Below are 16,475 nucleotides of genomic sequence, written 5' to 3'. Positions count from 1 at the left end.
CATACAATTTTCAATTTTTCGAGTACATTTGAACATATTTCAATTATATAGTTAAACAGTTGAATTACTATGCAAATAATAGATCATTATTAATTTAATGCAATATATATTAACTGTTTGCCATAGATACTGTATTTTTAGGATTATTTCTAAATAGCATTTCATAAAAAATTAGTATCAAAAAGTATAAACAAAGAACCCTCTAGAAAACTGAAATAAAACTTTATATATAAAAAGGCCAGAATTTGTTGCATATAACTGTGATATGCATAAAAAGTTACACTGAACCACAACAGATCACTTTTATTGTACCTACACAGGGGACAGAGGAAACATTCATTTTATACGCTTTCATGTTACATGTACATGTCACTGTATGAAAGGCAAGTAATGATTTAACCCATACATTATACCACAAAATCAAAGCTGAGGAAGCCAAAGGCTTTAAGATGGGTTTTGATATTGTCCTTTTCTTATGCTAATTTGTTTAGATAAAAAGGATAAAAAAATTTACACTGGAAGAATAATATGGAACACTAATGTATTTATATGTCATCTTGATACACCAAAGAAGTGAACCATTTTTCACTTACGTACGTTAAGTACCTTGTAGTTCAGGTCTTAATAAACCAAAATGTGCAAGCTCTAATGTTAAGTCTGGGTATCCCTATAGGAATAAGAAAAATTCCTATAGTCTATAAAAGAATAAAAGAGAGTAGAAAGGATATCTCAGAGCAAGAAAAAATTTACAATGGAGAAGTTATGAGGTCAGTAAATACATTGGCAAAAACACCAAAATTACCAGTCTAATATAGGGCTAGCCTTCTTTATAAACCATTAATGGCTAAAATATGACAACCAAGTAATTTTTTTCCAATAGAAATTTATAAAGGAAGTCAGAGGGATAAGAAATTTACCTTACAGAACTTTACAAGTCAGCCAAATTTTCTGAAATACAATTATTAATCCAAGTGATGGAGGTGTGTGTCTATGTGTATATATATAAAATCACTGAATAATTAAAAATAGGCATTCATAACAGCTGATAATAAAGATGTAAAATAGCTCGCCAATTTAAAACATGAAAATTAAAATATTTTCTTTTTGCTTTAATAAAAATTAAAAGACTAGTAATATCAAATGTATATCTAAAAAAACAGGTACTCTATTAGAAGGACTGAAAACGAATGTGATTTTCAATTTTAAGTGATGATATCATTTAAAATTACACACATACACAGATATGTATATATACCCTTTGGCCTATCAATTCCACTGTCAGGAATTTACTACCCTATGAACATATTATACATAGATTTTCATTGCAGCAAAATCTGAAAATAACCTAAATGCCCATCAATGTGGGTTTTATTTAAATAAATTAGAGTAACATCCATACTATGGAATAATGTGTTCATTAAACAAAATGAGATAGATCTATATCTCTCTAAAATACAGAGATCCTCAAAATATCGTATAGCATGATCCCACAGATATAACTGTAAAAGAAATACACTCCCAGACATACAGATGGCTAACAAACACATGAAAAGATGCTCAACATCACTCATCATCAGGGAAATACAAATCAAAACTACATTGAGATAACACCTCACACCTGTCAGAATGGCTTAAATTAACAACACAAAAAAACAACAGATGTTGGAGAGGATTCGGAGATTCCACACTGTTGGTGGGAATGCCAACTGGTAAAGCCACTCTGGAAAACAGTACGGAGGTTTCTCAAAAAGTTACAAATAGAACTACCCTATGATTCAGCAATAGCACTAATGGATATTTACCCAGAGGACACCAAAATATTGATTCAAAGGGATACATGCACCTTGATGTTTACAGCAGCACTATCAACAATAGCCAAATTATGGAAAAAGCCCAAATGTCCATTGACTGATGAATGGATAAAGAAATTGTGGTATATAGGGGCACCTGGGTGGTTCAGTCGGTTAAGCTTCTGACTCCAGATTTCAGCTCAGGTCACGATCTCACAGTACATGAGTTTGAGCCCCACATCAGGCTCTGTGCTGACAGGGCAGAGCCTGCTTGGGATTCTCTCTCTCCTTCTCTCTTTGCCCCTCCCCTACTCTCTCTCTCAGAATAAATAAATAAAACTTAAAAAACCTATGACCCAGCAATAGCACTACTAGGAATTTACCCAAGGGATACAGGAGTGCTGATGCATTGGGGCACATGTATCCCAATGTTCATAGCAGTGCTTTCAACAATAGCCAAATTATGGAAAGAGCCTAAGTGCCCATCAACTGATGAATGGATAAAGAAGATGTGGTTTATATATACAATGGAATACTACTTGGCAATGAGAAAGAATAAAATCATGCCATTTGCAGCAACGTGGATGGAACTGGAGGTATTATGCTAAGTGAAATAAGTCAGTCAGAGAAAGACAGATATCATATGTTTTCACTCATATGTGGATTTTGAGAAACTTAACAGAAGGCCATGGGGGAAGGGAAGGGGAAAAAAATAGTTACAAACAGAGAGGGAGGCAAACCATAAGAGACTCTTAAACACAGAGAACAAACTGAGGGTTGATGAGGGGTGGGGGAGAGGGGAAAGTGGGTGATGGGCATTGAGGAGGGCACTTGTTGGGATGAGCACTGGGTGTTGTATGTAAGCCAATTTGACAATAAATAATATTACAAAATAATAATAAATATATCAAAAAAGAAAAAAGAAGTTTATATATATGATGGAATATTATTTGGCCATAAAAAAAAGAACAAAATCTTGCCATTTGCCACCATGTGGATGGAGCTAGAGACTATTATGTTAAGCAACAGAAGTCATTCAGAGAAAGACAAATACCGGATGATTTCACTCACGTGTGGAATTTAAGAAAGGTAACAGATGAACACAGGGGGAAGAAACTAAAGGCGAAAACCAGAAAACAGACTCTTAACTATAGAGAACAAACTGAGGGTTGCTGAAGGGGAGGAAGGCATGGTGATGGGTTAAATGGGTGATGGGTATTAAGGAGGGCACTTGTGATGAGCATAGGGTATTATATATAAGTAATGAATCACTAAATCCTACACCTGAAACTAATATTACATTGTATATTAAGTAACTGGGATTTAAATCTTGGATGAAAAAAAGAAATCTACTTCTATACACAGATAAATCATTTTTCTGGGAAAACAAACTGTTTACAGTGATTACTTCTGGATGAGAAAGTAGGAATCAACACTGTAGGAAATTAATTTTTGGCATTATGGCTTTAAAGTTTGCAAAACATGTTACATTAAAACACAAAAGCAACAACTGCAATTATTTTACTTGTTAATATATATATTCCAAAAGCTCATTCATCTTTAAAGGATAGATGTTTGGTGAATTTATTTGATTACTGTTTCTTGTCAAGTATTTCTCCAACTCATTCAGGGAATATTTACTGTGTCTGCTATCCACCAGGCTTAAGTCTACATACTGAAGGCATAGTGGGAAAAAAGAAAGAAACGCATTATAAAGAAACTAAATAAGGCAGTGGCTTGATATTAAATGGCTTAGGTTGAGAATAGCTACTTGACTGGTGGAGGGGTCGGAAAAGACCTCTCACAGGAGATGTGTCAAATAAGGCCTGAATCCTGAGGGAAGCTAGCCATGTGTTCTATGTAGAGGATGCGAACATAAAGGTCTGGAAATAGGAATAGAGAAGGCCAATATGACTAGAATTAATTGACTGACTATATATCAGACATTGTTTTGTGTTTTCCAGGTATTCACTATAGTAATATTATCTCCAGATAAATCAACAGAGGGGGTGGAAGAGTGCTATGGTATAAGGCCAGCAATATAGGCAGGACAAAGTCAGGAATGATCTTACAAGACACTAAAAAATTTGGATTTTATTCTAATTGGAAGGGGAAGCCAATGAAGACTTTAAGTAGAAAAGTGGTATAACTAAGTTTTATGTTTTAAAATAAAAACTGCCTATTGTAATAGGAATGGGTTAGACTGAGCCAGGAGTAGAAGTGGGGGAAGACAGCCCCTGAGAGGATATTCTCTCATCCAGATGAGAGATGATGGTACCTTAGACTAGAGTGGTAGCAGCAACAATGGGACAGAAGTAGATGGGCTTGGGATGTATTTTCACAAGAGTTGACAAAGCTTGCTGATGGACTTATATCAGGGTAGAAAAGTATATTAAATTATTAGTTCTTCAGTCCTTTATTACATTATAAAATAAATCACTCGAGAAAGTATAAGATGAACAAAGCTCCAAAACCAGATTAAATAAATTTTCTGAATTATATATCCAATGCTACTTTACTTCTAAAAAATCTTATTCCCACAAAAATTTAAAAATACTTACATTTCTTTCTACTTCAATTAATCTGTCTTTAACCTTCAGAAGCTCTCTAGTCGTTTCTTGACTTTCTCGCTCCCATTTATTATCTTCACCAGAAGTTGGAGGAGAGCTCTGTACCATCCTTTCTTCATCTTGTCTCTGTTTGAGAGCTTCATAGTTCTTTTTCACCTAATATTTTATTTAAAATATTTTAATGGGGAGAAAAAAAATCACCAAAATTATTACTTCTCACAATTAGATTCTGCACTAGTCTAGTGAATAGGAGAGACACTTCATTTAAAACTATGATAAATAATATGTATGACTATCATTACTATCATGATCACAATTTATGCTTTGTCAATTGCAAATCCTTTCCTTCTAGAAAATATTAAATATACTCTGTTTATGTGCCATACTCCAATTACATATTCTGTAATTTCAGATCCTATTGTTTATGATGAAGAATATATTAACTGGAAATAGACATGTTGCTAAATATTAGTAATTGTTTTTTGACATATCTATCGCTGATTTAGAGATTTCAGAGATACCCCATGTAAAGAACAAATGAAGACCTGACATACATAATAATTCCTTCTAAAAAGATACCTAAAGTTGAAGAAGTATCTATAAATGTCTGCTCTTGTAAGAAGGATATGTTGCCCAGAATGCGCTATATTAATAAAGAAAATTAATGACTTCTTTATTCAGATCCTAAACCACATGTAATGACTACATTTTATAAAAAGTGAGCAATCCAAGGATATATCTTACCCAGGGTTTTCTGGTGTGATTACAACCAAATCCTACTTTAAGAGAGTCAACTCAAATACTAACAACTGGGTAATCTTACAGTACCAAAATTACTGATTAACTTAATAGCTCTCTTTAATTTAGACTGATTATTATTATTATACTTATCTTGAATCATTTCTTTTTTCCTAGGAGACATTTATACTAAATTTCTAAATTAAAGCTCAAACTTTGTATTAAGGCAAAAATATAAATGTCTAAAATAATTCAACATCTAGGGGTGCCTGGGTGGCTCATTTATTTCAGCTCAGGCTATGATCCCATGGTCCATGAGATCAAGTCCAGCATCCAGCATTGTCAGCGTGGAGCCTGCTTGAGATTCTCTCTCCCTCTCTCTGCCCCTTCCCCACTTGTACATATGTACATGTACTCTCTCCCTCTTTCTCTCTCTAAATAAATAAACTTAGGGGCGCCTGGGTGGCGCAGTCGGTTAAGCGTCCGACTTCAGCCAGGTCACGATCTCGCGGTCCGTGAGTTCGAGCCCCGCGTCAGGCTCTGGGCTGATGGCTCGGAGCCTGTTTCCGATTCTGTGTCTCCCTCTCTCTCTGCCCCTCCCCCGTTCATGCTCTGTCTCTCTCTGTCCCAAAAATAAATAAAAAACGTTGAAAAAAAAATTTAAATAAATAAACTTAAAATAAAAACAGAAATTTGGGGCGCCTGGGTGGCTCAGTCGGTTGAGCGGCCGACTTCGGCTCAGGTCATGATCTCGCAGTCCATGAGTTCGAGCCCCGCGTCGGGCTCTGTGCTGACAGCTCGGAGCCTGGAGCCTGTTTCGGATTCTGTGTCTCCCTCTCTCTGACCCTCCCCCATTCATGCTCTGTCTCTCTCTGTCTCAAAAATAAATAAACGTTAAAAAAAAATAAATTAAAATAAATTAAAAAAAATAATAAAAACAAAAATTTAAAATAATTCAATATGTAAGGCAAACCTTAGGCAACTTATGACTCAACAAAAAACTTTGCCACTATTGAGTTAGAAAATAATGAAGTGAGACTGAAGAAAAAAGATGCCCTAGATAGAATATAATTTAAAGCATGGCTGAATGATTTAATAGGTATTCTGGGATCCTAATTTTCCAGTTTTGAGGGTTTTTTAAAAAATTACTTTTAATACCCTAATAACATGAGTGACATCATTTCCTGTCTCCTATTTTACATTAATTTTCCACAGCGTTTTTCTAGGCTTATAAAGACTACAGACATATGCCATTATTAAGAAGGAGAGCAGAGAGTAATACACAAAGCTTATTTTTAGCACACTGTTCTTATAAGTATGTTTCAAAATTGGACCCTTTACGTTATATATCATTAATCAGAATCTGTGATTTATGTTCACATAAAAAAATGACATATTTTCCATTGAGGTTTCTTAGAGACAGCATATAGGTGTGTCTTGCCTTTTTACCTTATTTATGAATCTCAGTCTCTCAATTGAGGTGTTTAGACCTTTTATATTTAATGTGATGATTAATCTGGTTTGGTTTAAAACTGCCATTTTGCTATTTGTTTTCTATTTGTCCAATCTTTACTTTGTTCCTCATTTTTTCTTTTTTTGTTTTGTTTTTTTTTTGGATTTTTTATAATTCTATTTTATCTCCTTTGCTGGCATATTAGCTATACCTTTTTTGTCATGCTATTTTAGTAGTTACTTCAGGCATTCAACTCATACTTAACTTTCATAGTCTTCAAGTGATATAGTATTAAAATCCAGAACAATCTAATTCCAGTTGAATGGTAGGAAGCTAGTCCAGTAATAGCTATGCCAAAATGGCTGAAAGTGGAAGACGATGACATTTTGAATCTCTGTTCTCTAGACTTGAAATACATGCAATACTAACCCACACCCATACCCAATTATTTTCTGGCTGAGTAGCTTTATGAAGTTGACTTTCTTTGTAACCGACATACTGGAGATTAATTAACTCTGGTGCCAAATTTTACTTTATTTTTTGGATAATTCTTTATGTTAACTAAGCAAAATTCTAGAGTTTCTTCTGTAATGATATATATTTCATGGTATAAATACCAACAATGATGTTATGGGCAAATGGGGAACAAAATCTTTTTCCTTTTCTGCATGGGAAATTCATCTTTGGTAACTGTGCCTTTGGAAACCTGTATATCCATTGTGGAGATCTTATATCTATGCCTTAAGTGTTTCTGCAAGAGATGATGACTACTATGGAGCATACAGTCTCAAAGCAAGGGCAGCTCCTGCAAGTTCAATGTGAATCTCATCATTTTGCACTTGAACTGTCATATGGTGTGAATATGACTCTAGACAACTATATGAAGAGGGATCCTTGACAATGCCCTGCTCTATACTTGTACTTAGAACCAAGTAGTTCTAAATGTGGCCCATAGTAATCTTGTCAATCTGAATGTTTAGTTGATTGTAAAATCACTCTTGGTGGTACTACAGAGATGATTAAAGGGAAAAAAAAAAACAGAACATGATTCTACCAATCTACCATACACTAACCCTAGGAAATGGGCAAGCCCCTTTGATTTCAATTTATTTATGTAAAGGAAAACAGAGTCGCTCTTGCCTTGCGTATTTCACAGAATTATTCCAAATATCATAAGAAAACGGGTCTAGGAGAAAACCTCAAATTTATGAGATCAAGTGCTTTCATATACCACACATACTATTTGCCTCTACTTGGTATCCTCATACCCACATCTATGCCTACCAAACTGTTACCTGGATTTTCAATAGGAGTAGGGTGTTAGAGTGAAGTGTCAGTATCACACTGAAAGCTTTTCCCAATAGAGTAAGACTGCCTCTTCACCACCCCATTCCCACAATACTGATATGCCTCTAACTGCATGGTGGAAATGGAGTTTAATAAATTACAGTGGATAAACAAAATATAGTTGTAATGAACTAAAAGACAAAGATTTGTTACTCTCAAATTTAAGAAAAAGAAATAGACACAATACTAATGATGTTGCTTTTTTGTTTCCTACTTTACATTTTTCTGTCAAAATATCCAACAATTAAAATTCCTTCCAAGGAAATCACTTACTGTTTTAAGTTCTTGGCGCAACTGCTGGTTGTAATTTGTGGATTCTTCTAATCGAGCTTCTAAAGCAGCAATTTTTTCTTCTTTAATTTCAAGAGACTTCTTTAGAGTCGATTCTAATTTTGATTCCAAAAGTTTGTACCTACTATCCAAGTACAAAAATAACATAGTTCATCACTGGAGGTCAAAAATTATTTTTAAAGATCATTATGACCATAGACACTGATGCCATAAAGAGGTCTTATGAAACGATATTTTTTTAAGAGGTGAATTATTCTATTGCCCCACTCTCCCCTTTAAACTCTTCCTGGTTATAAAAAAAAAAAAAATCAACTAGGTAACCAGAGCTTCAGATTATAGCCTAGGTTGTCAAAAGCAAAAATTGATGCTCAAAAAAAGGCATCTGGAAGATGTAAATCCCAAAATATTCTTTTTACTTTTATAAGGATAGAATCCATAGGAAAAGAAGTAGATGGGTTTATTATATTATTAAGCATTTGTCTATGATATGAATGTGTTAAGATACTTGTACAAGGAGATAGGTATAGTTAAGCTTAAAACTCATGGAAGGGTACAGAGTACTTACAGAATATTTTAGAAAGGGAATGATATACCAAAGATACTGGATACTGGTAACAGAGTAGGAAGAGGCAAATGCGAATGTCAGTATTTTAGTTATGTTTTTGAATGGTGATTTCATAAAAAATTATATTATTTACGGTTAAAAACTTTTTTTAAATTAAAAAATGTCTATTTTTGAGAGAGAGACAGAACATGATCAGAGGAGGAGAAGAGAGAGAGGGAGACAAATAATCTGAAGCAGGTTCCAGGCTCTGAGCTGTCAGCACAGAGCCCGACGTGGGGCTCGAACCCACAAACTGCGAGATCATGACCTGAGCTGAAGTCATATGCTTAACTGACTGAGCCACCCAGGCACCCTGCGGTTAAAATTTTTTTTACAAAAAGGACAGTGCATGAACACAGTTTGAGAGTGAATCACAAACTAGAGATTATGACTAATTCATATACCTGAGAACCTTGATGACTAAACCAAATAAAAACCTAAAGTACATATATGAGAAATTTTATCACATTCTGCCTTTTACTTTAGTTAATTTGTGTGTATTTGTGTATATATACGTTTTACAATTTTTTTCTTGCTCAATCAGTTTTTAAGTTCACTGAGCACAGAGACCAAATCTCACTCATTTTGGTATTGGCTTGAGTCAACAGATATTTTTAAAGCATTTTATGAATCTAACTTTGGATATATTTAATGTTGGATGCCTGAGTTGCCTCTAGACTGTCCAGATAGAGATGTCCACTAAGCAAAAAATAATGTGACTATCAGGTAAGATGATGGATGGCAATGCATAGCATACACAACAAAGAGGCCTGAGAACATAACCCTAGGAAACTACAGTAAAACCTTGGGTTGTGAGTAACTTGTTCTGCAAGTGTTCTACAAGCGAGCAAACATTTCTAATAAATTTTAACTTGATAAATGAGCGATGTCTTGCAATACAAGTAGTACATGATACCGAACATCACGTGATCACAACTGAACCAATGGTTCTTGAAATTCACTTTGATATGTCAGTGCTTTGGATTACAAGCTTGTTTCCAGAATGAATTATGCTTGCAAACCAAGCTTTTACTATATATTGAGACACAGGAAAAGAGCTGTTAAAAAAGAATAGACAAGAGTGATCACTTAGCACTCTATTTGTAACTTTATCACTAAATTTACTTTGTTGCATTCTACCTATTTGTACATACAAATCCATAACTTAGACTACCTATTCCTTTATGGCAAGAATAATATCTTAATTATATCTTAAAAGGGTCAGAGAGAATGACGCCAGTGAGAAAGATGAAAAGGTTAGACTGTTAGAGATACCATCTGAGATTAGAGGTAAACACAGAGGCAGATATACATAAACTCCAAGACAGAAGGGATAGAATATTAAAGGAATTTATGTTTGTGAACTTTTTTTTCTTTGTGATGCTAAGGTTAACGTAATGGTTGAGAAAAGAAGCTGGTTTAGTGGCTTAAGACACTTCTTTTCCTGATCTACCAAATTTGATCATGGTCTCAATTTCATTTCCTAAAACACTGAGTTCAACATGTACCTTTATCTCTATTTCTAATGCTTTCATTATATATATATAAATGTGCAGACTAATGAACACATCAATTACATCTTGCCTAGCCTATTTCAACAGCTTCCTAACTGATCTCTGTGACCTAATTTGCCCTTTTTCTAATCCATATTCCTTTTTTTAAATATATTTATTTTGAGAGAGAGAGAGAGAGCACACACACACAAGTGGGGGAAGGGCAGAGAGAGAGGGAGAGAGAGAATACCAAAGAGACTATACTGTCAGTGTAGAGCCTGATGCAGGGCTCGAACTCAATGAACCATGAGAACATGACGTGAGCTGAAATCAAGAGAAGGATGTTTAACAAACTGAGCCACCCAGGTGCCCCTTTCTAATCCATCTTTCACATCACTCTAAGAATTACTCAAAAGGGGTTGCCTGGGTGGTTTAGTTGGTTGAGTGTCCAACTCTTGATTTTCAGCTTAGGTCATGATCCCAGGGTCATGGGATTGAGCCTCGCATTAGATTCTGTGCTGAGCTGGAGCCTGCTTGAGACTCTCTCTGTTCCCCTCTTCCTCTTTACTCCTCTCCCCCATTTGCAGGTTCTCTTTCTCAAATTAGAAAAAAAATTCTCAACATAGCTTTGTGCTTTATTTGCATGGAATGCCATCTCCACCAATTCCACCTTGCATATTTCAGTCATTCTTTATGGCTCAGCTGAAGCATTATCAATTCTTTGATGCTTGATGGTCAGCAGATTTTAAGAGCTCAATTAACATTGAGTAGCTGTTTGAATTAAGGTTTGAAAAGAGCCACCAAACAATATGAAGGACCCACCTACAACTGGGTTCTAAAAGGGTTAGGGTGGTTACATGGTTTACTGTTTTTTTCCCCTCAACTATTTAAATGTCTTACATACACACACAGGTAATAAATGTTTGAATAAAAAAGCGATGTATATTCAGTATCTATATTAAGAAGCAGTCAACTAAATTGGGCCTTAACTATTTACTTAACTCAAATAAAAATAGTTTCTCATATGGGAATGCAAGCTGGTGCAGCCACTCTGGAAAACAGTATGGAGGTTCCTCAAAAACTAAAAATAGAACTACCCTATGACCCAGAAATTGCACTACTAGGTATTTATCCAAGGGATACAGGTGTGCTGTTTTGAAAGGACACATGCATCCCCATGTTTACAGCAGCACTATCAACAATAGCCCAAGTATGGAAAGAGCCCAAATGTCCATCGATGGATGAATGGATAAAGCAGATGTGGTATGTATGTATATATATATATATATATATATATATATATATATATATATACACACACACACACACACACACACACAAAATGGAGTATTACTCGGCAATCAAAAAGAAGGAAATCTTGCCATTTGCAACTACATGGATGGAATTGGAGGGTATTATGCTAAATGAAATTAGTCAGAGAAAGACAAAAATCATATGACTCCACTCATATGAGGACTTTAAGAGACAAAAGAGATGAACTTAAGGGAAGGGAAACAAAAATAATATAAAAACAGGGAGGAGGACAAAACAGAAGAGACTCATAAATATGGAGAACAAACTGGTGGGTTACTGGAGGGGTTGTGGGAGGGGGGATGGGGTAAATGGGTAAGGGGCACTAAGAAATCTACTCCTGAAATCATTGTGGCACTATATGCTAGCTAACTAATTTGGATGTCAATTTTAAAAAATTAAATTAAATTAAAAGCAATAAAATAAAATGGCAAAAAAATAGTTTCTCATGAAACAGTTGTATGATTAATCCAATTACAGTTGCTTGAATTCAATGCTAGAACTAATGCCTCAAATTACTTCTATTTGTTATTACAGAATCTATTAGTATCAACCAACCTATTCTTAACTTTGAATATTTTCCAAATGACAAAAACAAATCTCTTATAACAGCATTAATTTTGCCTGTATACATTATTTAATATAGACTATAAATACTGTAACAGTAATAATGGGTAGACAATAAAATACAAATTCTATTACAAAAATTCCAATGAACTAAAATCTAGTCTACATAAAACTGTATTTTTAACAATATATCCTTCCAGTCTAGCTGGAATCACATGGCTGGCTAGATGCTAAACCATAGACTACTTGAAAAATCTGATTGTTTGATAGATTGTAATTACCATAGGAATATAAATTTTTTTTAACCTTATATTGATCATTCTCAAAATTAAAGGGCATATAAAGTAAGGTTTTATTGTTTCTCACCTTACTTTTCCACATTATTATTTTTTTTTTTAAGTAGGCTTCACGCCCAGTGTGGAGCCCAACATGGGGCTTGAACTCACAACCATGAGATCAAGACCTGAGCCAAGATCAAAACTCATATGCTTAATAGTCACCCAGGCGGCCCATTCCACATTTTTTTAAATGTTTATTTCGAGAGAGAAAGAGAGAGAGAGGCAGAGAGAGAGGGAAAGAAAGAATACCAAGATGACTCCATGCTGTCAGCACAGAGCCCAACACAGGGCTCGAAACCAGGAACCACAAGATCATGACCTGAGCCTAAATCAAGAGCCAGATGCTTAGCTGACTGTACCACCCAGGAGCCCCTCCATATTATTTTTATACCTTAGTTACCTCAGCATATTTTCCTTTGTTTCATATTTCTCCTTTCTCTAAGTCCACTTTTGCACACAAAATAAATGAAAGAATTGAGGCATTTAAGCACATGATTCAAATAAAAACTAACTTTATATTTCAAGAGAGAGGGGTTTGTTGTTAATGTCTCATTCTACTTTCATAGGTAATTATAGTTTCTGCTCTTTTGCTACATGAGTGGCTTCCTGTTTTCCTATTATGTAACTATTTATAGTAACATTTTAGCATTTTTCTTGTATTAGGTTGTGTTTATCTGATTTTTTACTTTTTTTTCTTATAGAACTTTCTCTATGGGAAGAGAGGAAACAGAAACAGGGTGACATATGTAAATATTCTATAGCTGATACAGCAGAAAAGGTTTGAGCAAAAATATAACAATAATTTAAACTGTTTGCCAAATAGACTTAATACTCACCTGTCATCAGTACTCTGCTCATCATGCAAGAGTCGCTCTTTATTTAACCCTATCTTTTCAAGCTCATGAGTTAATTTTTCAAGATCATTATTCATTTGTTGAGTCTTCAATTTTTCACACACCAAATCCTTATTTTGAAAGGAATGCAAGACTCACATAAGTGTCATGACCATGAACATCTAGGAAATTCAGTCACGATTGTAACTACCACTATCCAGGAATACATATATATAATTCAAACCAGGAAAAACAGAAATGTTGTTGATTTTTCCTTCATCACTAACAAGTAGTTAAGCAAAAAAATAAACTAGTTCAAACAATATGGTTTTCCTTTTTTGTTTTTTTTTGCTAATATTACTTGTAATTTTTGTATTAAAAACTAAAAGGAAAAACTCTTTACTTGTGAACTCTTGAGGATTGAAAGCTGTGAGAAAAAGAACACATATCTACTAACTTTTTAATAATAAGCTAGAACCTTAGTGCATATTTCTATGAATATATGCTGGATGCAACACCCTTCTTCCACCTCAAGCATCCCTCTGCCAGTGGAAGAGGTCTAACATATTGATCTGAAGAACTAGGGGACACTGTTAGAAGTTCAGACACGAGGAACCTTGTTCCTGTCTGTAGGACGGTACAACAACAGAAAGAAAAAAGCAAAAAGCTAATAATGGGCCCCTCTCAATGCCTCTTTAGCAGAAATGCAGACTTCATAATGTGACGTTCTGCCAGGATGCAAAGAAACTTTTTAATTGAACTTAAAAGAGTTCTCATACAGAGTATATAGCATAGGGGTAGCAAAAAAAGGCCAAGCATGCTATGAAGAACATGAATATGATCTACACCATGTTTCACTTGGATCTATAGCCAATCTACTTCAGAAAATTTCACAACTCTTCTCAACACATAGATCCAAGCAACTACCAATTGTGCAGTGTTGACTCTTAAAGTTCAATATGATTTGCCTTCTAAGTCTTAAGAGCATAATTCATGGAGATTTGGAGTTTGAAAGATCTGGATTTGAATCCAGCAATCCAACTTTGCCATTAGCTGAGTGATCCTGAGTAAGTTACTTAATGTCGCTTATGCTTTCTAATCTACTGGACATAACATCTATAGAGGATTAGCTGTAAAAATTATATAAATAAATTTCTGAAGTCCTTAGCCCAGTACCTGGTACATGGTTGGCATTCAATAAATAGTAGCTATTATGGTTCCTATTATTCAGTAACAGTCTTGACCAAATATTTTATTTTGAAATAAAACATAAAATTATAATGTAATAAAGGAGATACCACATGGAAACCTTATTACTACAATATATTAAAAATAAAATTCACATGTACTTCTTGGTATAACAAAAGTAGGAAACTTTAGAAACTCTAGTTCTAAATGCCAATTTCTATTTTGAACCATAAGCAGATGATGCAAATTTCTGATGGGTTCCAATAAAACTTAACAATGCCTTGAATTAAAAATATAAAAATATTTTCCTTAAATTTAGGTAACTATATTTACCTCTCGTAATGTAACCAAAGTTTTTACATCAATAGTTGCTCTTTTCACAAGCTCCTTATTTTCTTTCTCTAATTCTTTCAGACGAATGCAGGATTCTTTAAAAATGCTGATCTCTTTGAAAAGGGTTTTGTTTTCTTTTTCCAAATTCCCGATTTTCACATTATTTTCTTCCAATGTGGTATCTTTTATTTCTGCTTGCTGTCGGAGTCTTTTATTTTCTTTCTCCAGTTGCTTCTTATCTTTTTCCAGTTGAGAAGTCTCTTGCTCTAATGATTTATTTTCTTTTTCTAGCTGTTCTAGTCTTTTGCTGGATATTTTTAACTCTTCTAGGTTTTTCTGCAATGTTTGATTTTCCATCTCTAAGTCTTGTAGTTCACTCTCTAACTGTTGAATTTTTTTATTGCTATTTTCTAGAGCTTTCTGTAGCCTCTGATTTTCTGTATCTAAACCCTGGTAGCTAACTTCTAAGCGTTCTGTTTTCTTGAAAGAAGCTTTCATGAGTTCTAAACCCTTCTTAAGTTGCTCTTTTTCACTTTCCAGTTCTTTATTTTCTAGCTGTAGCTGAGCCATTTTCATGCTTGCACACTTCAAAGATTCCACATTCCTTCGCAGTTCTAAGTTTTCCTCATCCAGTTGGGAATTCTCCTTTTCTAGGGATTCTAACTGAAAAGTAAGGTTTTTAAAACTATCTAATGTTTTTTTTAATTTTCTATTTTCTCTTTCTAGCTCTGAATTTTCTTGTTCTAAGGCCTCAATTTTTTCACAAGTAATTTTTAAATTGGTTATCTTCTTCTGTAACAATTCATTTTCTTTCTCAAGATGATGCAACTCATTTTCAAGTTCTTCTGCTCGTTCTCCTTTTTCTTTATAATGTTCCAATTCTTTCCTAATTTGTCTTTTTTCAAATTCAATCTTACTTAACTTGCTACTTGTTTCTTTGATAGATTCATGGAGAATTTTATTTTCTTTTTCAATGTCTTTCACCCTCGCTTCGGCACTTATCTGGGATCGTTGCCTTAAAGAAGACACGGTTTGATTCAGATGTTCATTTTCCTGTTCCAATATTTTAATCTAATTGAAAAAAAACAAAGGAGAAAATTAAAAATATAAATTAGCATAAACTAAATATTTTAAATTACAGTTTTTCCATTTCAAAAAAACTAACAATGAAATAAGAACATAAAAGGGTGCTAATATGTCTTACTTTTAATTGTGACAAATATTTGCTGGCAGACCACCGTGTACATGTACTTTCAGGTCATAAAAGTTCTGTCTTTAGGGAGTTCATAATGTAAAGAAATGGTTAGGAGAACTGTACTTAATATTAATCAAAGTGATCTTCAGATTATTTATAGTTACATGTTTCAAATTCAAATAGGAATATAGGTGAAATGCACACACACATCTCTTTATGACTATAAGCTTTTACTTTCATTAAATAAATTTTGCAACGCATACACACAGTGGGTTCTTGATAAATATTGCTATATTTTATGTGTATATATGTGGGTGTGTATTCATTCCCCCAAGAATTCTAATTTGAAAAAGATCAAAAAACACAAAATCCTCTGGTACATCTGAAAACTAATTTTTTATGACATGGCCTAATTTTGGTAAAT

The 16,475-nt window shown here is 34.1% G+C and overlaps 1 protein-coding gene across 8 annotated transcripts in view; it reads right to left on the bottom strand.

The window, feature by feature from the left end:
- CCDC88A (coiled-coil and HOOK domain protein 88A) overlaps window positions 1-16,475 on the bottom strand; it is a 138,883-nt gene that overhangs the window by 31,170 nt on the left and 91,238 nt on the right. For all 8 annotated transcript variants that reach the window (XM_078444493.2, XM_078444492.2, XM_078444489.2 and 5 more), the window contains exons 15-18: window positions 14,857-15,927; window positions 13,339-13,466; window positions 8,172-8,313; window positions 4,352-4,516 (exon numbers count right to left, since the gene is read on the bottom strand). In XM_078444493.2, coding sequence (XP_078300619.1) covers window positions 4,352-4,516; window positions 8,172-8,313; window positions 13,339-13,466; window positions 14,857-15,927 — 1,506 coding nt within the window. The remainder of the gene's footprint in view (window positions 1-4,351; window positions 4,517-8,171; window positions 8,314-13,338; window positions 13,467-14,856; window positions 15,928-16,475) is intronic.

This window comes from Panthera onca, chromosome A3 (genome assembly GCF_046562875.1).
Source record: "Panthera onca isolate mPanOnc1 chromosome A3, mPanOnc1 haplotype 2, whole genome shotgun sequence".
Classification (NCBI taxonomy): Eukaryota; Metazoa; Chordata; class Mammalia; order Carnivora; family Felidae; genus Panthera; species Panthera onca.
Note: the sequence above shows the minus strand (reverse complement) of the source record. Positions and strands in the feature narration are given on the sequence as shown.